The sequence below is a fragment of the Cetorhinus maximus genome, chromosome 26, assembly GCF_964194155.1.
Source record: "Cetorhinus maximus chromosome 26, sCetMax3.hap1.1, whole genome shotgun sequence".
NCBI lineage: Eukaryota > Metazoa > Chordata > Chondrichthyes > Lamniformes > Cetorhinidae > Cetorhinus > Cetorhinus maximus.
In genome coordinates this window covers 27805253-27831956 of record NC_135904.1, presented here as the reverse complement: position 1 = coordinate 27831956, position 26704 = coordinate 27805253, and the positions used below count along the sequence as shown (strand labels likewise).

At 45.4% G+C, this 26704-nt stretch overlaps 1 protein-coding gene across 1 annotated transcript in view; it reads left to right on the top strand.

The window, feature by feature from the left end:
• LOC144668399 (multiple C2 and transmembrane domain-containing protein 2-like) overlaps positions 1-26704 on the top strand; it is a 474049-nt gene that overhangs the window by 438754 nt on the left and 8591 nt on the right. The window contains exons 21-22 of the mRNA XM_078530407.1: positions 3951-4060; positions 17324-17421. Of these exons, the coding sequence (XP_078386533.1) occupies positions 3951-4060; positions 17324-17421 (208 nt within the window). The remainder of the gene's footprint in view (positions 1-3950; positions 4061-17323; positions 17422-26704) is intronic.

The following is a 26704-nucleotide window of genomic DNA, read 5'->3' as shown; positions in this document are numbered from 1 at the left end:
TCGATACACGAGCCACGTTCTGGATTGGGGTTCCAGTTACACTTTGATAAAATCAGCTCAGTTGAAAAGTGTTTGCTTTCAAGCAGCTGTTGGAACGTGAAAGATTGAACAGAAGAGGGTCGTTCACTGTTCAGAAGATGCAGAAAGATCCAAGTTGGAAGACTAGTCGTGATAATCAGGAGAGAAACAGATCCTTCAATAATCAACTCTGTCAATGAACCAGATTGTGTTCCTTTAGCGACACTTGTATTCATTGTACAACATTACAGCTACAGAAGTCCTTGTTGATGGACAACACAGAGCATTTGACTGCAACCTATTAGATGGACGGAGAAGACTAATGCTGGTCTTGGACTAAGCAAAAAACTCCAGTCCAGTACTGATGAAGTGCTGCACTGTCGGAGGTGCTGACATTCAGATGAAATGGTAAACTGAAACCCTCTCTGTCCTTCCTGGCAATTGTAAAAAATCTCATGGCATTGGCACAGCAGGGAGGGGGGATTATCCCTGCTGCTCTGACCAGTGTTTAACCCGCAACCAACGTCAATAAAACTGATTATCTGGTCACCGTCTTAAAGCTATTTGTGGGACTTTGTTGGGTGTTCATTGGTTCTGCATTTCCTATATTACACCAGTGGCTGCTTTTCAAAGACATTTTGGCTGTAGAGCATTTTGGGACATCCTGTGGTTGTGAGAAGCGCTATATAAATGCAATTCCTTCCTTCCTTTCTTTCTATCACTCTTATTCTCTCTCTTCGCCTCTCTATTCGTTCTTTATTTCTTAACTATTGGAACTTTGAAATGTGGTGCGTAAGAAGGATCCCAGGAGTAAGCTGGGTGGAGAAAAGAACAAATGAAGAAGTACTGAATGAGGTCGGAAGAATGAGAGAACCCCTAAATAATTATCAGAAGAAGACAAATGGAGTTCTTTGGGCATGTTATCTGTGCAGAATGGTTGGAGTGTCTAATCATCATTGGAAGGATTAACAGAAGAAGAGCAAGAGACCGACAGCAAAGGAAACAGACAACGTCAAAGACTGGCTTGACCAGAACTCCAACAATAAGCTATTGCTTTTCCATTATTGCTGCGATCAGAAATTTTGGAGGACCATGGCCACTTACAGCCGCCTGGCACTTAGACAACAAGAAATTAGACTATGGTTTTAATGCTTCTAGTTGCAACCAATCAATGAGTCCATAAAATTATGCTAACCAACATCTAAGGGCATATTTAGCATTTTGATGCTGCAAGTTTTACTGCAGATTCCGTAGGTTTCCCAGTTCCACTCTGCGCAAGTGTTGCTGAATTCAAAGGGCTTCGCTGCTCTGTTTTGATGCATTAAAGGGGCAGTCACGGCCTCAACACACGTGGAAACACTGGTGGCATTTTGAAAGGGGCTGACTGCTAATTCCTGGAAGCGCTGTTTCAGGCGGCAGGCCCCTTTAAATATGCAAATCCAGTCAGAACCGACTGATGGTGCCTAAGGCATGGATATTTGACCATTTCCACAGGCGATGGACCCAAAGACGCCCAGAAGAGCTAAGCGTGGAATTATTTCATGCGCAGTCCAGGTGAAGGAGGTGCTCCTGTGTTCTCCGTAAAAGTGATGCACCGTTGCTACAGTGAAACCCTCTACACCTACCCGGCTGGTGACAATGAGGCAGCCTGACATTAGTAGGCCTCACTTCAGCGAGCTGCATCACATCAGCCATTAGTTGCTCTGCAGCTCTCCAGCCCGATGGCAGTGAGACTGGGTGCCTCAAATGTGCAGCCGTCCCCACTGGTACAGGCAACCAGTTGACACGCTCCACTATCAGTGATAGTTAACAACATGACTTTCAGCTGCATTCTCTGCATTCCGCCTCTTCCATCCTGGGCCAGGTGTCTCTGCATTTTTTTTCATCCGCTTTTGCTGCTGGCAAGCCATCGTAACCAGAACTTGGATTAAGATTTCCTCTCGCTTCAGATGTAGTGAAATCAGCGGCCCTGATATAGCCTGCAACTGGGTTAGTGTTAGGATGGGGGCGGTGGTGGTCGACCATCTCGGGGCGTGGTGTGAAGTCTTCCAACCTCCAATTCGGTGGACTTGGGCTGGGTAGCTCATTATGATATCTCAATGGCCAACTTGTGTCCTGGGAGCAGGTTGGTTGCCTGCCATCATCCTCCACGCACCCCCCCTCCCCCCAACCCACCTGCTCCAACCCCTCAAAATCCCCCCTCCGTTAAAAATGGAAGCCGTCTTGTTGTGTCACTACACCTTCCCTCAACACTGTTCCACACAGGCTCTGAATCGGGAATTGAAGATCTTCAGGACTACATAGCGGCTTTGGTAGTCAAGGGCATTCTGGGAGATGTTTAATTGTGTGCGAGGCCTCCTCACAGTCACAGTTGACAGGATTTGTTTGGCTGTATCCCCACTTGTGCATAAGGGCTTTGGAGCAGCTGACATTAGCCTTGAGGTGATTGAGGCACAACCAGGTTGGCCATGTTTCGCTGGCTTTTAATGGGAGGGAACCCTCTGGATCATTGGACAAGTCGTGACGTGGGTAATGTCGGGTTTGAGACTTCTAAAATTTTACAAACCATCCAATCCAAACTCACTCTCATTTATTTGGGGTTAAAATTGCCCCCAATGTTTCCAGTCAGATTTGTTTTCCCAATACTGCAAAGAGGGCTCAATCCCTACTACTTCATGTTACAATTGTATATGGCACACCTCACTCTCCCAAACCTGGAGTGGGATTTTACGGCCCTGTCACGGCAGATGCGGGGCTGGAACACGCGGCGTGCTGTTCAAATGTCCAGTGACTTAGGCGGGACCATGAAATCCCACCAATGTAGAATTCTGCCCCTGGAGCGAGAGATGGTCCAACCTCAGAGATCTCCCCTCTGCTACCACTGTCCCAATCTTTCAGTACTTTTGGCATTCCCTAGCCTTAAGTTGTTGATGTTGTTTACTCCATTTAATTCAAAGGTGCTTCCTTGGCATACAATTCCCACTATTTACATTGCATAATTCATATAACTTAAGAGTGCAAAAAAGACTTTGAATTGCCAGGTGTAGGATGCATTCCAGTGCTGTAACCTAGAATTTCTTATAAATACAATGGAGGGGAAAACTGTTGTTAAAATGAGATTATACTTAGCATTTTATGGCCCTGTGTCAAATTAAATAAGCGCACAGTGGGAAATGGAGGCCAGCAGTATCCATAGTCATAGCACTAATTACCAACAGCAGCAAATAAAAACATTGTAATTTTAGTATGAAATCCTGTAAGGCTGATGGTTAGGGTCTGAATTACATCTTTATAAGCTGCTCCTTGGAGTGTTCCTTTAATGGAAATATACTCAATCCTTGTCATAATAATACTTACAAATCAATAATTATGTAAAGTAAAGTGAGTTCATTTGGGAAAAGAGCAGAACAGATGCAGTAAAGTAAAAGCGAAATACTGCGGATGCCGGAGCCCTGGAATCAATCAGAAAGTGGTGTAAATACTCAGTAGGTCTGGCAGCATCTGTCGAGAGAGAAAGAGAGTTAACGTTTCAAGTGGAATATGTCTCTTCTTCAGAGCTGTTCAGTCCTGAAGAATAATCATATTCCACTTGAAGCGTTAACTCTCCTCTCTCCACAGATGCTGCCAGACCTGCTGACTATTTACACCACTTTCTTCTACTGCTTTTAGAAGAGATGCAGTGTTGGAAAGATTTATGCAATGCCCTTGGACTCTTGGCTTTATCAATGTATGCATTGTTTTCATCCTTCCATTAAATGCATGTTTTTTTTTTAAATCCACTTACATAATTTTGCCTGTTATTTGTTGGAGTCAAAGGAAAGAGCAACTTTAGAGAGTAAATATCTTTGATTTTGGAATGCGTGGTGGAGATCGCTTTGGCGTGAATTACAATTTTAATTTTCTTTTTCCCTTTTATTTTTTGAAACTTGCAGCACCTTCAACTGGTCGGTCCCTTTCCTTTCCAACCTTGCCTGTATCGTGCTTGTTGTCTGCACACTTGTGTTGTACTTTGCCTCACTGAGGTATCTCCTGCTGATCTGGGGTAAGAATCTCTTCTGCTTTATAACTATCCAGCGGGGCTGGGGTAATAAATAGCTGGCAAGCATGTTAAATGCTGAAGCCACAGACTGAGGTACCTTAGATGATTATGTTGTGGCGGTTGCCACAGACAGGATTTATGTGCTTCCTTTTTTACTACCTGTGACCAGTACGTTGGTATGTAAAAGGTATGCGTTTTCTTACCCTCAGAGTGAGAATTCCAATTAAACAATTCCAGCAGCAAGCTTTTTGTGAAGTTTAATAAAATAAAGAAGGTTATTTATTATCACATTCTTGCCCCAGATTTTAAGATGCGTCATCTCGCTCACTCGTCATTCTCACACGCAGAAAGATTAGATACAGGTGAAGGTAAAACAACACTGTTGCCACTTATAATTATCTCAGTCCCTTTTGTGCCAGGCCTGGAGTTTCTTAGGTGGAGGTGGTGCTTTAAAGTTGAGGTGAAAGTCTGGTAAAGCGAAGGATTCTCAGTAAGTTATGAGGTTTGTTGTTGTCAAATTTCCAGGAGGTTCGTTCTCAGGTGAACTCAACATTGGGACAAGTTAGGGGGGCAGCCCTTCCTCCACTTTCAAGGTATGCTTGGATTACTTGCAGTTAGTTTGGTATCTTTCAAAGGCATTCTCTCTCTCTGCAAGCAGCATCTGCTAGTTTAAAAGCAGACAGAAAACATGACTGTCTCATCATGTAACCTTTTACAAGTTCAAAGCCCTTTTCCAAATAAGGTGAATGGTTACGTTGAGTATGCATCCTGTGCCGTGAGTTTAACACCTTAAGAATTTGAGACAGCCAGGATCTTTGTGTTTGAATGACCCATTCAATTTGAAATTACTCTTTCGAATTAGTTTCAGGAAAGGGCATTGATACAACATCAGCCTGGAAGTTTCCGTTTGTTCCCTCTTAAGACATGGGAGGTGGTGGTGAGCTTCCGCCTTGAACCGCTGCAGTCCCTGTGGTGTAGGTACACCCACAGTGCTGTTAGGAAGGGAGTTCCAGGATTTTGATCCAACAACAGTGAAGGAACGGCGATATATTACCAAGTCGGGATAATGAGTGGCTTGGAGGGGAACTTCCAAGTGGTGGTGTTCCCATGTGTATGCCGTCCTTGTCCTTCTAGATGGTAGCGGTCGTGGGTTTGGAAGATGCTGCCTAACGAGCCTTGGAGAGTTTCTGTAGTGCATCTTGTAGACGGTACACATTGTTGCCATTGTTCAATGGTGGTGGAGGGAGTGCATGTTTAAGGTGGTGGATGGGATGCTAATCAAACGGGCTGCTTTGTCCTGGATGCTATTGAGCCTCTTGAGTGTTGTTGGAGCTGCACTCATCAGACAAGTGGAGAGTATTCCATCACATTTCTGACTTATGCCTTGTAGATGGTGGAGAGGCTTCGGAGAGTCAGGAGGCGAGTTACTCACCACAGAATTCCAAGCCTCTGACCTGCTCTTGTAGCCACAGTACTTTTGTAGCTGATCCAGTTAAGATTCTTGTCAATGGACTGCGACATTACCTGAGGAGTTGTGAGTGGAATTGAATACTCTGTAATATTTCGCAAATATCCCCACTTTTGACCTTATGTTGGAGGGAACTCTTGCAGCAATGTCTTGGGGCGGAGATGATTGGCCACCAACAGAACAAGTATCTTCCTTTGTGTGAGATGTGACTCCAACTTGTGGTGATTCATCCTCAAATTCTCATTGACTTCAATTTTGCTCGGGCTCCTTGGTTCCACGCACTGTCAAATGCTGTCTTGATGTCAGGGGCAGTAGTCACTCTCACCTCGCCTCGGGATTTCAGACTTTTACCATATTTAGACAATGCGTATAATGAGATTAAAAAGCCAAGTGGCCTTCTCAGAACCCAAATGAAGCATCAGTGAAAAAGTTATTGATGATTCAGTGCAGCTTGATGGCATTTTCAATGTCATCTTCCATCACTCTGCTGTTGATTGAGAGTACACCATTGGAATGGTAAATCACTGATTGGATTTGTCCTGTGGACAGGACATACCTGGGCAATTTTCTACATTGTCAGGTAGATGCCAATGTTGTTGTAGCAGTACTGGAACAGCTTAGCTTGGCTTAGAGTTCAGCCAGTTTTTTTAAAATTCATTCATAGGATGTGGGCTTTGCAGGCTAGGCCAGCATTTATTGCCCATTCCTAATTGCCCTTGAGGCGCTGGTGGTGAGCTGCCTTTTTGAACTGCAGCAGTCCATGTGGTGTAGGTACACCTAACATGCTGTTAGAAAAAGAGTTCCAGGATTTTCACCCGGCGACAGCAAGGGACGATGACATATTTCCAAGTCAGGATGGTGAGTGACTTGGGGAGGAACTTCTAGGTGATGGTGTTCCCATCTATCTGCTGCCCTTGTCCTTCGAGATAGTAGTGGTCATGGGTTTGGAAGGTGCTGTCTAAGGAACCTTGGTGAATTCCTGCATTGCACCTTGTAGATGATACACACTGCTGCAATTGTGCTTTGATGGCAAAGGGAGTGAATGTTTGTGGATGTGGTGCCAATCAAGCGAGCTGCTTTGTCCTGGACGGTGTCAAGCTTGTTGAGTGTTGTTGGAGTTGCACTCATCCAGCCAAGTGTTGGAGCTGCACTCATCCAGGCAAGTGGGGAATATCCCATCACACTCCTGACTTGTGCCTTGTAGATGGTGGACAGGCTTTCGGGAGTCAGGAGATGAGTTACTTATCGCAGGATTCCTATCCTCTGACCTGCTCTTGTAGCCACAATATTTATATGGCTAGTCCAGTTCAGTTTCTGGTCAATGGTAACCCCCAGGCTGTTGATAGTGGGGGATTCAGTGATGGAAATGCCATTGAACGTCAAGGTGCAATGGTTAGATTCTCTCTTATTGGAGATGGTCATTGCCTGGTGCTTGTGTGGTGTGAATGTTACTTGCCACTTCTCAGCCCAAGCCTGGATATTATCCAGGTCTTGTTGCATTTGGACATGGACTGCTTCAGTATCTGAGGAGTCAAGAATGGTGCTGAACATTGTGCAATTATCAGCAAACATCCCCACTTCTGACCTTATGATGGAAGGAAGGTCACTGAAGAAGCAGCTGAAGATGGTTGGGCTGAGGACGCTACCCTGAGGAACTCCTGCAGTGATGTCCTGGAGCTTAGCTGACTGACCTCCAATAACCACAACCATCTTCCTTTGTGCTAGGTATGACTCCAACCAGCGGAGAGTTTTCCCCCTGATTCCCATTGACCCAAGTTTTACTAGGGCTCTTTAATACTACACTTGGTCAAATGCTGCCTTGATGTCAAGGGCAGTCACTCCCACCTCACCTCGGGAGCTTGGCTCTTTTGTCCATGATTGAACCAAGGCTGTAATGAGGTCAGGAGCTGAGTGTCCCTGGCGGAACCCAAACTGTGCATCAGGGAGCAGGTTTTTGCTATGCGAGTGCTGCTTGATCACACTGTTGATGACCCTTTCCATTACTTGACTAATGATGGAGAGTAGACTGATGGGGTGGTAATTGGCCGGGTTGGATTTGCCCTGCATTTTTTTTGCGTACAGGACATACCTGGGCAATTTTCCATATAGCCGGGTAGATGCCTTTGTTGTAGCTGTACTGGAACACAAGTCTGGAACACAAGTCTGTACCATTGACAGAATGTTGTCTTTCTGCGCCTTTGCCATATCCAGCACCTTCAGCCGTTTCTTGATAATGTGGAGTGAATTAAATTGGTTGAAGACTGGCATCTGTGGTGCTGGGGACTTCCGGAGGAGGCCAAAATGGATCACCCACTCGGCACTTCTGGCTAAAGATTGTAGCAAATGCTTCAGCCTTAACTTTTGCACTGATGTACTGGGCTCCTGCCATCATTAAGGATGGGGATATTTGTGGAGCCTCCTCCTCCAGTGAGTTGTTTAATTATCCACTACCATTCACGACTGGATGTGGCAGGACTGCAGAGCTTAGATCTGATCCGTTGGTTGTGGGATCGTTTAGCTCTGTCTATCACTTGCTGCTTATGCTGTTTGGCACACAAGTAGCCCTTTGTTATAGCTTCACCTGGTTGACACCTCATTTTTCGATATGCCTGGTGCTGCTCCTGGCATGCCCTCCTGCACTCTTCATTGAACTATCCCTGGTTTGATGGTAATGGTAGACTATGGGTTATACTGGGCTATGAGGTTACAGATTGTGTTTGAGTACAGTTCTGCTGCCGCTGATGGCCCATTGTGTCTCATGGATGCCCAGTCATGAGTTGCTAGATCTGTTCAAAATCAACCCATTTAGCACAGTGGTAGTGCCACACAACATGATGGAGGATATCCTCACTATGGAGGATATCCTCAATGTGAAGGTGGGACTTCATCTCCACAACAACTGTGCGGTGGTCACTCCTACTTTCACGGACAGATGCATCTACGGCAGGCAGGTTGGTGAGGATGAGGTCAGGTACGTTTTTCCCTCAGCACCTGCTGCAGACCCAGTCTAGCAGCTATGTTCTTTAGGATTCGGCCAGCAGTGGTTTTACCGAGCCACTCTTGGTGATGGACATTGAAGTCCCCCAACCCAGAGTACATTCTGCCCCCTTGCCAGACTCAGTGCTTCTTTCAAGTGGTGTTCAACATGGAAGAGCATTGACTCATCAGCTGAGGGGGTGCGGTAGGTGGTAATCAGCAGGAAGTTTCCTTACCCATGTTTGGTCAGAAGTCATGAGACTTCGTGGGGTCCGGAGTCAATGTTGAGGACTCCCAGGGCAACTCCCTCCCGACTGTGTACTACTGTGCCGCCACCTCTGCTGGGTCTGTTCTGCCGGTAGGACAGGACATAACCAGGGATGGTGGTGAAGGTGTCTGGGACATTATCTGTAAGGTATGATTCCATGAGGATGACTATGTCAGGCTGTTGCTTGACTGGCCTGTGAGACAGCTCTCCCAATTTTGGCACTGGTCCCCAGATGTTAATAACGAGGACTTTTCAAGTTCGACAGGGCTGAGTTTGCTGTTGTCTTTTCCGGTGCCTGGGTTGATGCCAGGTGGTCTGTCCGGTTTCATTCATTTTTTAAGGCTTTGTAGCGGTTAGATACAACTGAGTGGCTTGCTAGGCCATTTCAGAGGGCATTTAAGAGTCCAACTACATTGCCCTGGGTCTGGAGTCACATGTAGGCCAGACTGTGTAGGATGGCAGATTTCCTTTCCTAAAGGACATTAGTGAACGAGCTGCATCTTTACTACAATCGACAATGGTTTTATGGTCATCTGCCATGATGGGAATCGAACCCAGGTCCCCAGAGCATTACCCTGGATTACTAGTCCAGCAACAATACTACTATGCTATTGCCTCCCCCAGTTCTGGAGTACAAGTCTTCAGCACTGCAGCTGGGATGCTGTCAGGGCCCATAGTCTTTGCTGTGTGCTCAGCCATTTCTTGATATCATGTGGAGTGAATGGAATTGGCTGCAGGTTGGCCCCTGTGTTGCTAGGGATGACAGGAGGAGGCCAAGATGGATCAACTACTTATGGCTGAAGATGGTTATAAATGCTTCAGCTTGTCTTTTGAACTCACATTCTTTGCTCTGCCAACATTGAGGATGGACGTGTTCGTTGAGCCTTGTCCTCCTGTTATTTGTTTAACTTTTTGCCACCAGTTAGCTTAATGTTAGCATGACAATCTCAAACAGCATAGGAGCAGGAAGAAGTCATTCAGCCTCTCGAGCCTGTTTTACCATTCAGTTAGATCATGGCTGATCTGTATCTTAACCTGCCTTGGTGATGTAACCTTTAATGTTCTTGCCTAGCTAAAGTCCATCATCTCAGTATTTAAACTTTTAATTGATCCAGCTAAAAGATCTTTTTGGGCCACAGAGTACCAGATTTCCACCACACTTCATGTGAAGAAGTGCTTCTAGACATCACCCTTGGAGACCCTAGCTCTAATGTTAAGGCTATGTCTCCTTGTTGTCACCAACATCACTACTGAACCAGTTACCAAAGTGATGTCCAAAGTTGGTATGGGTTGACTTGCCTTCTGATGTCTTTCCCCGTTCTGGGATACTGTTCTGGCCTAACTTCCCAATTCCTGCCAATAGCCGAGCTAAGCACAGAGACTAACAGAGTGAGGAATTACACTAGAGAACTGGCAGTGTGCCACTCAGTGACATGGCAAGCCTTTTACCACCATCAATGGACAGCCTGAACGAACCTCATTATTAAAGACCAATTATTCAAGTAAATTGGAAACTGATGACTCTCATTCTTCTGAGATTGACCCTTAATTCATGTTCACTGCAAACTTTTGACCTTGTTCTGGAATGGTAGCTGGTATGGGGTGTACACGACTGGCTCTCTTATTGAGATTGGGGCTGGGGCACATTATTGGGGAAGAATATGGAGAGCCTTATTCTGCATCCAGCCACACTACAGTGGATCTGACGGTCCAAAAACACCCTTGAAGATCTTCAAAATTCTCACTCCAATAAACTTGTCCAAAAGTCGCCGGTTACTTTCAATCAGAATACTTACAGCATCTTTTGATTAAAAAAAGCTGATACCCAGATTTATTGTATTGAATTTTTCTTTCTCTCTTTAGTGTTGCTTTCTGCCAAGATTACATAAACTCTTTGTCCGACATCGTCAAAGAGTCCCTCGTACATTGATCTTGCTTCAAAGTCTTTTCCCTTTTTGAATACGTTTCCAAATGAGGGGAAAGCTTTTCTCATGACATGCATCGGCAAGCCAGTATTTATTCAAAAACCAAAGCAAAATTGTTTGCCATATTTGTCTGTATATTGTATTATACTATACACACGCACACATTATCGCTTTTCTTTTGTAGCACCCTTAGAAATAAAAGTTTCTGTGTTTTCAGTTCAAATCGCAAAGTATTTACAGCACGGAAACAGATCTAACAGGTCCATATCAGTGCTATATCCCACCCAGGCCTCTTCCCACCCTTCTTCATCTGACCCCATCAACATATCCTTCTGCGCCTTTCTTTCTCATGCATCTGTCTACATTTCCCTTAAATCCATTTATACTATTTACCTCATCCACTCCTTGTGGATGTACTTGCTATAGAGGGAGTGCAGCGAAGGTTTACCTGACTGATTCCTAGGATGGTGGGACTGACATATGAGGAGAGATTGAGTCGATTAGGATTATGTTCGCTGGAGTTCAGAAGAATGAGGGGGGATCTCATAGAAACCTATAAAATTCTAACAGGACTAGGCAGGAAGGATGTTCCCGATGGTGGGGGAGTCCAGAACCAGGGATCACAGTCTGAGGATATGGGGTAGACCATTTAGGACTAAGATGAGGAGAAATTTCTTCACCCAGAGAGTGGTGAGCCTGTGGAATTCATTACCACAGAAAGTAGTTGAGACCAAAACATTGTATGCTTTCAAGAAGGAGTTAGATATAGCTCTTGGGGCGAAAGGGATCAAAGGGTATGGGGAAAAAGCGGGAGCAGGCTATTGAGTTGGATGATCAGCCATGATCACAATGAATGGCGGAGCAGGCTCGAAGGGCCGAATGGCCTACTCCTGCTCCTAGTTTCTATGTTTCTATGTAACAAGTTCCACATTCCAATCACTTTCTGGAGAAAGACATTTCTCCTTAATTCCCTTTTAAATGTGTTAGTGACTGTCTTATACTTATGGCTCCTAGTCTGGTTATTCCTAGAAGTGTAAGCATCTTCCCTACGTCTATATTATCAAACCTTTTATAATCGTAAAGAGCCCTATCAGGCTAGTCATTTCTTTTCTAGAGGAAAGAGCTCCAGTCTATTCAGTATTTCCTGACAGATGTAACCTCTCAGCTCTGGTATCATTTTGGTAAATCTTTTTTGCACCTTCTCCAGTGCCTCTAAATCTTTGTCATCGCTATGGAGACCAGATTACATAGGATTACCTCGGATATATGGCACAGACACAGGCCATTTGGCCCAGCCAGTTCAGCTGGTGCCTCCACCTGAACCACCTCCTTACTTTGTTCAAGTAAACCTGCCATCATAACCATCTATTTCCTTCTCAATCAAATACTTATCTAACTTCCTCTTAAATGCATCTGTAGCATTCGCTTCAAACACTCCTTGTGGGCGTGCGTTCCACGTTCTTACTGCTCTTTGGGTAAAGAGGTTTCTTCTGAATTCCTTATTGGAACTCTTGGTGTCTATTTCATATTGTTGGACTTCAGTTATGCTCTTCCCCACAGGAGGAAACATGCGCTCTGTGTCCACTCTGTAAAGACCTTGCATAATTTTAAAGACCACTATTAGGTCACCCTTCAGCTTTTTCCTTTCAAGAGAAAAGAGACCTACCCAATCCATCCTTTTCTGACATGTATACCCACACATTTCTGTTATCATCTTTGTAAATCTTCTCTGCACCCTCTCCAGTCCCCCTATATCCTTTTTATAGTATGGTGACCAGAACTGCACACAGTTCTCTAAGTGTGGTCTAACCAAGGTTCGATACAGGTTTAGCATAACTTCCCTACTTTTCAATTCTACCCCTGTAGAAATTAAGTCTGCTGCTTGGTTTACTTTTATATGGTTTTGCTATTCGGTGGTGCAACTTTTAATAATTGATGTATTTGTACTCCTCTACCCCACATAGACTTACACCTTGCAAGTAATAAGTTTCCCATCCATACTTTTCCTACCAAAATGTACTACCTCTCATTGATCTGCATTGAAGTTCATTTGCCAATTATTTACCCGCTCTGCAAGTTTATTAATGTTTAATTTTAATTTGTTGCAGTCCTCCTCAGTTTTGACTATCCATCCCGCCACCCCCTCCCCCCCACAAAATTTGGTGTCATCTTCAAATTTAAAAATTGTGTATTTGATTCAAAAGTCCAAATTGTTAATGTAAATTGTGAACAGCAATGGTCCCAGCACTGACCCTGTGGAACATCACTTCCCACCTTCTGCCACTCTAAATATCTACCCTTTACTCCCACTCTTTCACTCTCACAGAAATTCTTGAAGCCAGCTAGCAAACCAGACCGCTCCTTGTTCCCTGACTCCACATTCTCTGACCTTATTTACAATACACCAAGTGTGTTCTGACCAAGTTTATTCCTTACAGATGATGTTCAGACACCACCATCACTATCCCTGGTATGTCATGTCTCACCCAGCAGATGTGGCGGCACAGTGGTATACAGTCCGGAGGGAGTTGCCCTGGTAGTACTCAACATCTACTCCGGACCCCTTGAATTCTCATGGCATCAGGTCAAACATGGGCAAGGAAGCCTCCTGCTGATTACCAGACACTGCCCTCCTACAGCTGATGAATCAGTGCTCCTCCATGTTGAACATGAATTGGAGGGACCACTTAGGGTGTCAATGGTGCAGAATGTACTCTCGATGGGGGACTTCAATGTCCATCACCAAGGGTAACTCGGTAGCTCCACTACTGACCGAGCTGGCCGAATCCTAAAGGACATAGGTGTAAGACTGGGTCTGCGGCAAGTGGTGAGGGAACCAAAAAGAGGGAACAACCATACTTGACCTCATCCTCATGAACCTTCCTGCCGCAGATGCATCTGCCCACGGCAGTAAGACAAGTTTAACATGATTATAATTTAATTTAATTTAATCAAATTTAACATAAACTGTACAAGTTTAGTATACAAGTTCAAAGTAACATAAATCGTACTTGTCACCTGACAGCTGCTGTGAATAAGAAGAAAGAAAAACGTACCAATTGAAAATTGAATCCCACAAACCTAAACTGTATGTGTTCATAACATAGTCAGAGCTTCGAATGCCTTGCAGTTGTCTTCCAGCATATTCGTGACACTATGAGTGGAATTTAATCCATAAGGCACCGGTCCCGATGGCAGAAGTGGAGGTGTACACCACTGGCACACAAAGAATTTAATGTTAATTTTAAAGGGTGGGCAGTGGGCATGTGGAGCATGAGCAATCACGAGGCAGGGGCGGGTAGGAAGTGATGGCACCCGCCATCAAATGAACGCAGTGCAGCCCCAGCTGGGCTATAAGAGAGTTCCCAGGATAAGCCTGAAGGCAGGGAGAAGGTCAGCTCGGGGAGACAACTTGCAAGTTTGGAAGGATAAGCTCGGAAGCCAGTCTTCATCCCCCTATGCAGATCTAAATGTTCTAAACTCATCGTTCACCCCCTCATCATTCGCTTTCGTCTCCTGGGAACCCTTATCACTCCCAACCCCACTTTGCCCTTGTACATAAATCGTTAAATCTTGTTGGTCACCTGGTTGAAAATCTCTTTAGGTTCAATGTCAAGTTTTGTTTAATTATGCTCCTGTGAATCACCTTGGGATGTTTCACTACATTAAAGGTGCTACATAAATGCAAGTTTTTGTTCTTGCAATCAAACTACTAAGTTGAACAATGAGAAATCATCACTTTATTTCAGACCAGTTTGGTCTAATACATGGGGGCAGAATTCAGTAGGGCCACAGGGAGTGGGTATCGTGGCGGGCAGGGTGACTTAATCAGGCAGGAGCTGAAATCTTGACTTGCTGATTGAGTTTGAGGGATTAAGTTGGTCGCGTTTTAACGGTGTGTCGGGACTCGCAGCGCCTGGTGGTGGGAACCGCTTTCCCTTAGATATGCATGTCATGAATGCTCATTAAATCACAACTTTTCCAAATTAAGTCAAACTTTCAAAGATTAAGTCAATGGCCAATGGGAAACTCATGCCACCTAATTTACAGCCGGCTATAGGTGGCGTGCAGCAGGCCAAGTGAACCAGTCAGATAGGTAAGCTGTTGTCTTTGTTAAACTCTGAAGAAAAGGTCAGGGAGCAGAGGAATGTTCGCAGACCTGGACTGTCAGTAGCAGCAAGGACAAAGTGGGGTGGGGGGTGATAAGGGTTCCCAGGAGATGACAGCGAATGATGAGGGGGCGAATGATGAGTTTAGAACATTTAGATCTGCATAGGGGGATGAAGACTGGCTTCCAAGCTTATCCTTCCAAATTTGCAAGTTGTCTCCCCGAGCTGACCTTCTCCCTGCCTTCAGGCTTATCCTGGGGACTCTCTTATAGCCCAGCTGGGGCTGCACTGCATTCATCTGATGGCGGGTGCCATCACTTCCTACCCGCCCCTGCCTCATGATTGCTCATGCTCCACATGCCCATTGCCCACCCTTTAAAATTAACATTAAATTCTTTGTGTGCCCGTGGTGTACACCTCCACTTCCGCCATCGGGACTGGTGCCTTATGGATTAAACTCTGTTCAGGGTGTCACGCATATGCTGGAAGACAACTGCAAGACATTCGACTATGTCATGAACATATACAGTTTAGATTCAATTTTCAATTGGTACGTTTTTCTTTCTGCTTATTCACAACAGCTGTCAGTTGGCAAGTTCTCATTTTGGAACGGTACCATTTATGTTACTCTGAACTTGTATGTTAAACTTGTATCGTTTATGCTAAATTTGCATAGTCATATTAAACCTGTATGGCCAACAAAAGAGGTAGAGTGGCAAAGAGGTTTAGAGAGGGAATTCTTGAATTTAGGGCCTAGATAACTGAAGACATGGCCACCATTGGTGAGGCAAAGGGAATGAGTGATTCCTAAGAGGCCAGTGATGGAGGAATGCAGCGATCTCGGAGGGTGATAGGGCTGGCACGGCTCCCATGAATAGGAAGGTGAGACCATGGAGAGATTCAAACACATTTGAGGATATTAAATTTGAAATCTTGGAAGACTGGGAACCAATGTTGATCAAATAGCACAGAAGTGGTGGGTGAATGGTGCTGGAGCAAACCATGAGCCATCTCTCAAATCATTCTGACTTTCTGTTTCAATGACAGATGGTTTGAGTTTTCCATTTGAATTGCTGGTTGTTGTGCAGGGTGACCGCACTGATACAACCCCATTTGTAATTAAACTGGATAACATTTTGCTTGTGAAGGTATTTTAACTGTGTTATCAGCCTGTGAAATTTGCACTTAAATAGGGCGTAACTGGATCCTAGCTCAATCGGTCACTGGGTGATCTCAGTTAATACGTTAGCATGTTCTTCATTACTTTGAAGCCAGGAATGTCAGGAAGCACCATTTTTGACGCTACCATTGCAGCCTAATGCAGTTAATGAGAAAGCCTTTGTTTAGATTTTTAACACGCTCAGAATGCAATGAAATTTGATCTTGCATTTCACGCAAATGTGACACTGCAGTAAATGTCATACACATAGGGAAAGCAATTCATTGTGATCACTTCATTCTCACACATACACGCACAATCGGCAGGCTCATTGCAGTAGTGAGACCGTCATAGCATACAAACAAATACAAAGGAACACTGTCGCACAGGAAGTCTGAACTTTTAGTACATTCCTTGTTTAAATCGTTGAGACAGATGGGCTTTTAATCCATCAGCAGATTAATAAAGTAATGTGATGAGGTGAAGCAATTGTTAAAGTAGAGAATTCATTGGCACACATTTATATACAGCTGAAAATGAAAACTTAGCCTACAAAGTCCCTAATGTCTTCCGAACATGCCTGAAATAAACTCCAGGCCCTTTTAACAATCGGGGCCATTGAGGTGTGTGGAAAACAACCCGCTTGTTTCTATTCAGGCACACATTGTAGGTATACTTGTGAAACTTTAAAACATAATTAAGCATATTGCAAAGAAGACCGATGCACTTTGATATATATGTTGATGTGTTTATGCTGAAATGTAAATCGCCTCCCTCAGCTTCATCAACTGTACTTGCTTTCATCCAGATGAGGCCCCAATGGGACCTGGTTACCTATCTGCTGTTTGAGCAACTAGCTTCTCAGCTTGTCGAGACTCGCTCAGAGCCTAAAGTATTAAGGCGATCAACAGAAGTTTATTTTATGAAAATAAAAAATCTCTTGCGCTGTTTACATGTAAAGGCAGCAGGACTGAACATGCTGGGGTCAGGAAGAGCCTGAAGCCCACTCGAGTATTGTGGAGTGGCTCAGCACATGTCATGGAAATGTGCTGTTAATAAACTTCCATTTGAAATGCAGAGACCAAACACTAATCTTATCTTATGGGAGAGGTGAGGACTCTCCTGCTGTTGCTTTTGTAATGGGTTTTGCAATTGAAGAAAATGAGATTTTATATAAAGAGGGTATTTGTTAATGAACCCAGATGACAGAACAGAGAGTGGTAATAAGGTTGAGACATGAATGCTGGCACACATGTGTGACTGCCGCTCTGTAATTGTTTTCTCACTAATTTTCACTTGCAAAACTGTTCCTTCTGTCTCAATGAATTTTTTTCTTTTTATAAATTAAATTTTGTTGACAGGCATACACAAATTCACGAAGAAGCTAAGAAATCCATACGCCATCAACAGTAACGAGCTGCTTAACTTCCTCTCCAGAGTTCCATCAGATGTCCAAAAGGTGGGAGATTTTTTTTCATGCATTCTCGGGAAACGGGCATCCTTGGCAAGGGCAGCATTTATTGCCTGTGTACTGAACTGAGGGGCTTATTAGGCCGCTTGAGAGGGCAGTTAAAAATTAATGACATTGCTATGTGGCTGAAGATAGGCAAGAACAGGTCAAGGTGGCAGGTTTCCTTCCCTAAAGGACATTAGTGGACCTGTTGATTTTTACAACAATCTTTACAACAGCTTCGCGTTGTTTTTGAACTGAGTTGAAATTCTCAAAAATGCCATGGCGGGATTTGAACTCGGATTACGAAACCTGTAACAGAACCACTTGACTACTCCCCTCTGAGGCACATTCATCTTAGATTTGAAGCATATGTGGCTGCCTTGTTTCAGGGCCTGCCCTCTTTGTGTGCCAGATTTTAGAGAATGCTATCGATGGGGATAATGGGGCTGGATTTTCATCCTAGAGGCGGGTAGTGGGGATTTGGAACATGTCCTGGCTCGGCGCACCCGCCTCAGGAGAAAGTGCCTCCAAAGGCAAGATTTCCCGAGGCACGTATTAATGGGAGTCGGACCCGACGCCGCCAGAAATAGGTCGGAGGCAGCTACAAGGGCTGTTGGGTGCCAAGGCGAGCTGTTTATAAGGCCCATATTAGTGCCCTGGGAATTTGCCCCAGTTACAATAAAAACAATAAAACAGAGAGCAGCCTCTTAGCCCTCAACTCTCACATCCCCTCACTGCCCTGATATGAGGTCCTCTTCGCAACCTTGTTTCGCACCATATCGTTTTCACGACGTGTGCGGATTTTGTTTGAAAAAGAATTTCTTTCCAAATATGTTCTTATTTTTGCCCTGTGAAAATCCCAGGGCTGAGCTGATCTTAGAGGTGAGGAGTGCTCCTTGGAGAAAGAAGAGAGAGAGAGAGAATGTAAGAAACGGGCCAAACGCGCCCTTTAGGTTCCTAGTTGGCAGGGGCATCAACCCTCCTCCATTTGTGCCAGTGCCAAACTTCATTCATGTTGTTGCACATTTATTTTTTTTTAAAAATCAAATTGAACTGGATTTGGAAACAAGGTCCCAGTGAAATAGTAAAGGAACAATTATATTCTTGCAAATCAGCCCATGTCTTACAACACATCTTCAATTATTGAAGTCTATAGATTTGGGGCAAATTCCAGGTGCACTCAGCCCTGCAACATTGTGTCCTCGCTCAATTTGCCTGACAAGCTATCGGTCAGCGATTTAGATCAACAGACTGAAATCAAGAGTTGTTCTGAAGCTTGCATTTATATAGTGTCTATCGCAAATTCCAGAATTTCCAAAATGCTTTATAGCCAATGCTTTACTTTGTGAAGCGTAGTTGTTGATGTGATATGAGGATGTGTGCAAGTTACCACAAACAACGATGAAATTAGTGGAACAGCTTGTCTGTTTTTTAGGTTGAGGGGTAAATGTTGGCCGACACACACAGTTTTTTGATAAATAATGCCATTGGATTTTGTACATCCACCTGAAGGGGCAGACAGGGTCTCAGGTTAACATCTCACCAGAATGATAGCACCTGTGACCATGCCACACTCCCTCAGTACTGCACCTCAGTACTCAAGAGCGTCAGCCTAGATTATGTGCTTAAGTACTGACTGGGGCTTGAATCCACAAGCTTTTAACCTCTACGGGAGTGTGAGTGTGACTACTGAGCAAAGACTGATGCTTGTTACAAGAGACCAGTATTATGTATAAGAGTTGGATAAAATTGCATTGATAAAAAAGCAAATGACTGCAGATGCTGGAAATCTGCAATGAAAACAGAAAATGCTGGAAATACTTAGCAGGCCAGCTTTTTCATCAAACCTGCTAACGAGGGTAGTACTTTTGTTGTCTGGCGTACTGACCTCTACCTAGTAGTGGCTGAATGTCATATCTCTGACACTCCCTCCTACCTGCCCCTGGGACCATATACCCCAGCACCGAATATCAAGCCATTGCACCCAGGGCTGTCACTGACCCATCTCTCCCGGAGATCTTCCCTCCACAGCCTCCAATCTAATAGCCCCCACACCCCCAAACCTGAACAGCCTGCTTCTTCCCAAAATCCATCAACAGAATTTTCCTGGTAGACCCAATGTTTTGGCCTGCTCCTGCCCCACTGAACTAATTTCTTCCTATCTCAATTCCATTTTTCCTCCCCTTGTCCAGTCTGTTCTGATGCTGTCACTTCAACAGTTTCCTGGCCCGAACTGTTTCCCCTTCGCCATGGACACCCAAACCCTCTCCATCCCCCTCCGGGATGGTCTGAGGGCTCTCCGCTTCTTCCTCGAACGGAGGCCCAACCATCCCCCATTCACCACCACCCTCCTCTGCATGGATGGACTTGTTTTCACATTGAGCAGCTTCTCCTTTGACGCCACTCATTTCCTCCAAATGAAAGGTGTTGCTATGGGTACCTGCACAGGCCCTAGCTGCCTTTTTGTGGGGTACGTGGAACATTACTTGTTCCAGGCCACTAACACACCTCTTTGTCCAGTGCATGAAAGACTACATCGGTGCAGCTTTCTGCTCTCATCCTGATCTGGGAAAATTTCACTGACTTTCTTTCCAATTTACACCCTTCTCTCACCTTCATCTGGTCCACCTCTGACTCTTCCCTTCCCTTCCTTGACTCCTCTGTCTCCGTTTTTGGCATAGGCCATCATCCAATATTCGCTACAAGCCCATGGATTCCCACAGCTACGTTGAGTACAATTGCCCCTTACTCTGAGCGGGATTTTCCACACCCCCCCCCCACTGCTATCTTCCAGTCCCGCCGGAAGTCAATGGGCTTCTGGCTGGGGGGGCCGGAAAATCCCGGCCTCTGTTTCCTTTAAGGACTCCATTCCATTCTCCTAGCTTCTCCGTCTCTGTAACATCTGTTTGTATGATGCGACCCTCCATACTAGCGCTCCCAATATGTGTTCCATTTTCTCTCATCCGAGAATTCTCCTCCACCTTGGTGAACAGGGCCCTCCGCTGTGTCCAATCTGTTTCCCATGCTTCTGCATTTACCCCTTCCCCTCCCTCCCAGAACCTTGACAGGGTTCCCCTTGTCCTTACTTTCCGCCCCGCTAGCCTCCCATATTGAATAGATCATCGTCTGCCATTTTGGCTACCCCCAGCATGATGCCACCACCAAACGCATCTCCCCGCCCCCCCCTCCCCTTCCAGCATTCCGAAGGAACCATTCCGCGGCACCCTGGTCCACTTCTCAGTCGCCCCCCAACACACCCACCCTTCCCTATGCCACCTTTCTATGCAAGTGCAGAAGATGCAACAGATGCACTTCACTTCCTCCCTTTTCACCTTCCAACTTCCCACGAAGGAATTTGAACACAAGGATGAGAATTTTAAGATGGAGACATAGGAGGATTGGAAGCCGATATCAGTCAGCGAGTGCAGAGCTGCTGGGTGAGCAGGACTTGGAATAAGTTAGGATACGGGCAGCAAAGTTTTGGATGATTTTCACCTTGTGTTCGATGCAAATAAGCTTTCCCACCTGGAGTGACACCCCGGGGAGGGGTGAGGCCAAGGAGAATTTAAAAATATGGATGAAAGTTTTAACTTAAAGGCTTTGGGAAACTGGGAACCAACCGGGATCAGCGAAGACAGAAGTGATTGGAGAACTGGATTTGGTAACTTTACTTCATGGTTACCAAAAAAAATTCCTATTCTTCTTAAACTGAATGGTTACTGCACCGTGCTTCCCAAATGACATGAAGCTTAATTCCAGGATGACACTTTTTGGATAATGTTGAACTTGTCTGACATGCAGAGTTTCAGCACTTCAACAACCTGCATTTACATAACACAATATGGTAAAACACCCCAACCACACTTCACAGGAGTGCGAATCCTGACACCAAGCCATGTCAAGAGATCCTCAAGGAGGGATTTTCACCCTGATATGAGTGGGGGCATGGAGGCGGACGGCCGCATAGCTTTGCGCCGCTGGCCAGCTTGTCGGTTTGGCAACATCATCCCACCCCTCCCAGGTCATTTTGTTGGAAGCTGCTCTATTGGGGAAAGCTGACTATCCACCAGCTTGTGAAGTCAGTTAAAAGGCTAATGAAGGCCGTGGATCACAATACATATGGACCCCCATCGCACTCCCTCCCCCCCACCACAGCCGGGGCCGTTTGAGAGGGAATCTCCAGATGGAGGCACCTTCTCTCTCTCTCCCTTACTTGCACACTGCTACAGCTGTTTGCATGCTGGAGGGCTTCCTATTGGCCCTCCAGCTTCAAGACCCCACCCACTGTCCTTGATTGGATATCGAGCATGCCCTCTAGCCGCTAATTGGCCATTTCAGGTAAAACCATTGTCGAGTGTCTGCTCCTGACACAGTGCAGGGTCAGGTCCCACGATTGACCCCAGTGTCGAGGTTCCGACCCAAAGTGCAAAATCTTGTCCTCGGGCTGGTGATCCAAGGCTTGGTCAAAGCAGTTGGGCTTAAGGAACAACTTAAATGGAGGATAGAGAGGCAGATAGGGTTAGAGAGTGAATTCCAGAGCTTAAGACATAAACATGATTATATAGACATGTCCCTTTGTTAATCATTTACCATCCAAAGGTTCTAAATGGAATCATTTCAGTTCCTTCGCCTCTGTTTTCCACCCATACATGTCAATGGATATTTATAACAAACAGAGCAGTGTTTTCATCTGTTGTGCTTGGTTGTAGAGGGTGACTTGGGCAGCAGAGAAGGGAAATTTGGGTGGGGAAGACCTCTTATATGTCTGCTTAAGATACTGCTTAATTATCATCCATTCATAGTGGGAGGCCTTAGACAGGATGCAAAGGAGATTTACTGGAATAGTACCAGGGATGAGGGACTTCAGATATGTGGAGAGACTGGAGAAGCTGAGGTTCTTCTCCTTAGAACAAAGAAGGTTAAGAGGAAATTTAATAGAGGTATTCAAAATCATGAAGTGTTTTGAAGGGTGGTTCAAAATCATGAATGTTTCCTCCTTACTAACATCCTAGGGACTAGTTCCAAATTTGGGAGAGCTGTCTCACAGACTAGTCAAGCAACAGCCTGACATAGTCATCCTCACGGAATCATACTTTACAGATAATGTCCCAGACACCATCATTACCATCCTTGGGTATATCCTGTCTCACCAGCAGGACAGGCCCAGCAGAGGTGGCGGCACAGTGGTATACAGTCGGGAGGGAGTTGCCCCGGACCCCATGAAGTCTCATGACATCAGGTCAAACATGGGCAAGGAAACCTCCTGATTACCACGTACCGCCCTCACTCAGCTGATGAATCAGTGCTCCTAAATGTTGTATACCATTTGGAGGAAGCACTGAGGGTGGCAAGGGCACAGAAGGTACCCTGGGAGGGGACTTCAACGTCCATCACCAAGAGTGGCTTGGTAGCACTACTACTGACCAAACTGGCTGAATGACTCCTAAATGACACAGCTGCTAGACTGGGTCTGCAGCAGGTGCTGAGGGAACCAACAAGAGGGAAAAACAAACTTGACCTCATCCTCACCAACCTGCCTGCTGCCGATGCATCTGTCCATGACGGTATAGGTAGGAGTGACCACCGCACAGTCATTGTGGAGACAAAGTCCCGCCTTAACATTGAGGATATCCTCCGTTGTGTTGTGTGGCACTACCACTGTGCTAAATGGGATAGACTTCGAACAGATCTAGCAACTCAAGACTGGGCACCCAAGAGGCGCTGTGGACCATCAGCAGCAGCAGAATTGTACTCATCCGCAATCTGTAACCTCATGGCCTGGCATATCCCCCACTCTACCTTTACCATCAAGCCAGGGAATCAACTCTGGTTCAATGAAGAGTGCAGGAGGACATGCCAGGAGCAGCACTAGGCATATCGAAAAATGAGGTGTCAACCTGGTGAAGCTATAACAAAGGGCTACTTGCGTGCCAAACAGCATAAGCAGCAAGTGATAGACAGAGCTAAGCGAACCCACAACCAACGGATCAGATCTAAGCTGTGCAATTCTGCCACATCCAGTCATGAATGACGGTGGATAATTAAACAACTCACTGGAGAAAGAGACTCCACAAATATCCCCATCCTCAATGATGGAGGAGCCCAGTACATCAGTGCAAAAGATGAGGCTGAAGCATTTGCTACAATCTTCAGCCAGAAGTGCCGAGTGGATGATCCATCTCGGCCTCCTCTGGAGGTCCCCAGCATCACAGATGCCAGTCTTCAGCCAATTTGATTCACTCCACGTGATATCAAGAAACGGCTGAAGGCACTGGATACAGCAAAGGCTATGGGCCCTGACAATATTCCGGCAATAGTACTGAATACTTGTGCTCCAGACCTTGCTGCGCCCCTAGCCAAGCTGTTCCAGTACAGCTACAACACTGGCATCTACCCGGCTATGTGGAAAATTGCCCAGGTATGTCCTGTACACAAAAAAAAAGCAGGACAAATCTAACCCAACCAATTACCACCCCTTCAGTAAAGTAATGAAACGGGTCATCAACAGTGCTATCAAGCGGCACTTGCTTAGCAATAACCTGCTCACTAATGCCCAGTTTGGGTTCCGCCAAGGCCACTCAGCTCCTGACCTCATTATGGCCTTGGTTCAAACATGGACAAAAGAGATGAACTCACGAGGTGACGTGAGAGTGACTGCCCTTGACATCAAGGCATCATTTGACAGAGTGTGGCATCAAGAGCCCTAGCAAAACCGGAGTCAATGGGAATCGGGGAAAGCTCTCCACTGGTTGGATTCATACCTAGCACAAAGGAAGATGGTTGTAGTTGTTGAAGGTCAGTCATCTCAGCTCCAGGTCATCCCCTGCAGGAATTCCTCAGGGTAGTGTCCTCGGCCCAACCATCTTCAGCTGCTTCATCAATGACCGTCCTTCCATCATGAGGTCAGAAGTGGGGATATTCACTGATGATTGCACAATGTTCAGCACCATTCGAGACTCCTCAGATACTGAAGCAGTCCATGTCCAAATGCAGCAAGACCTGGACAATATCCAGGCTTGGGCTGACAAGTGACAAGTAACATTCGCACCACATAAGTGTCAGCCAATGACCATCTTCAACAAGAGAGAATCCAACCATCGCCCCTTGATGTTCAATAGCATTACCATCACTGAATCCCCCACTATCAAAATCCTGAACTGAACTGGACTAGCCATATAAATGCTGTGGCTACAAGATCAGGTCAGAGGTTAGGAATCGTGCCATGAGTAACTCACCTCCTGACTCCCAAAGCCTGTCCACCATCTACAAGGCACAATTAAGGAGTGTGATGGAATACTCCCCACTTGCCTGGATGAGTGCAGCTCCCACAACACTCAAGGAGCTTGACACCGTCTTGATTAGCACCCCACCCACAAACATTCACTCCCTCTAACACTCTAACTCCCTCTAGCACAGTCGCAGCAGTGTGTACAATCTACAAGATGCATTGCAGGAATTCACCGAAGCTCCTTCGACAACACCTTCCAAACTCATGACCACTACCATCTAGAAAGACAAGGGCAGCAGATGGATGGGAACACCACCACCTGGAAGTTCCCCTCCAAGTCATCACCATCCTGACTTGGAAATATATCGCTGTTCCTTCATTGTCGCTGGGTCAAAATCCTGGAACTCCCTTCCTAACAGCACTGTGAATGTACCTACACCACATGGACTGCAGCAGTTCAAGAAGGTAGCTCACCACCACCTTCTCATGAGCAACTAGGGACGGGCAATAAATACTGGCCCAGCCAGCGAAGCCCACATCACGCGAATGAATAAAAAAAAAGGTAGAGTAAATGAGGAGAAACTGTTTCTGCTGGCAAGAATATCAGTAACCAGAGGTCACAGATTTAAGATATTTTGTAAAAGGACCAGGGGAGATGAGGAGAATTGCTTTGCATAGTGAGCTTTTATGATCTGGAATGGTGGCGGCAGTATATTGTTATGGACACGAGAGACAGGCAAATTGAACTCGTTTATCCTCTCACCACCTGTCCGTAAGCAGAATGTTTTTTAGTTGTTTTTAAAATAGTCTGTGGCCTGTTTTCCCAAACCCTCAGCTTGTGAAGTCTAACTTTTAAAGTGATTCACAGCAAGCTCTCTCTCAGCTGCCTTCTTGAACCATTGCAGTCCATGTGGTGTAGGTACATCCACAGTGCTGTTAGGAAGGGAGTTCCAGGATTTTGACTCAGCGACAGTGAAGGAACGTCAGGATGGTGATGACTTGGAGGGGAACTTCCAGGTGCTGGTGTTCCCATCTATCTGCCGCCCTTGTCCTTCTAGATGGTAGTGGTCATGGGTTTGGAAGGTGCTGTGATTAACCAGAACATTAGTTCACTCACACATTCAAACCTGGGGTGGGGGCAGGTGCGGTGCAAGATAATGATCGCCGATTCACACACACAGACACAAATATACAGTAAGTGGAGATAGAAAAGAGGAGTTTTACAAACATGAATAACAACAGTAAAAGAACCACAGTAATGAATATCAGTTCACGCGATTTCCAGAGTCCAGGAAGTCAAAGTCCGTGGGTTGGGGTGGGAGGGGCCCTTCTCATAGAAGTTAGTTCCTGGCTGGAGACAGTAGCACATAATTTCTTTAAAATGGATGGTAATGTAGCAAGATGAGATTGCTCTACGTAGACTTGACTTGATGGGCATTGATCAGAAGCTTCTAGTTAAACAGGCTTCAAGGGGCTAAGACTTGTTGCAGGTTGCTTTCTCAACCTTCGAGTACTGCTGTTGAATCTTGCAGGTTGTAGGTATATCAGCAGTCTGAGCTATGGGTCTAGAAATGTATTATTAGATATGTTCCAAAGGCCAGAAGCTTGGATCATGTGATGTGGCCCATTGGTAGGGCAATTGCAGTTTCTGTGCCTCTGGTCAAATCCTTTGTCTGCTTTACGAGAAAAGTGGTAGCTCCTAGCACCTCTGCTGGAATAACAGTTTCGATGGCTCTCCCTGCGTTATAATTCAGGTTGAAGAGACCGACCCTCTGCTGCTCCCTGATTTCATTTATTTTAATGTCCTCATAAAGAGAGGTATGAGATTCCACACTTACGAGGGTTGCTTTTGCCTTGTAACTGCTATTCGGAAATTTCCAGAAGCTGTGGCCAATCTTGAGTCATGTGACCTGCAGCAGCCATCTTTTGGTTCAGCAGAATCCATTTAAAAATGAGCAAAACTAAGGCTTGATTTTAACCAGTTTATGACCCCTTTCATGCCTAAGAGCCATGACACAGATGCAAGGGGAATTGGACAAATACCTGAAAAGGAAAACTTTG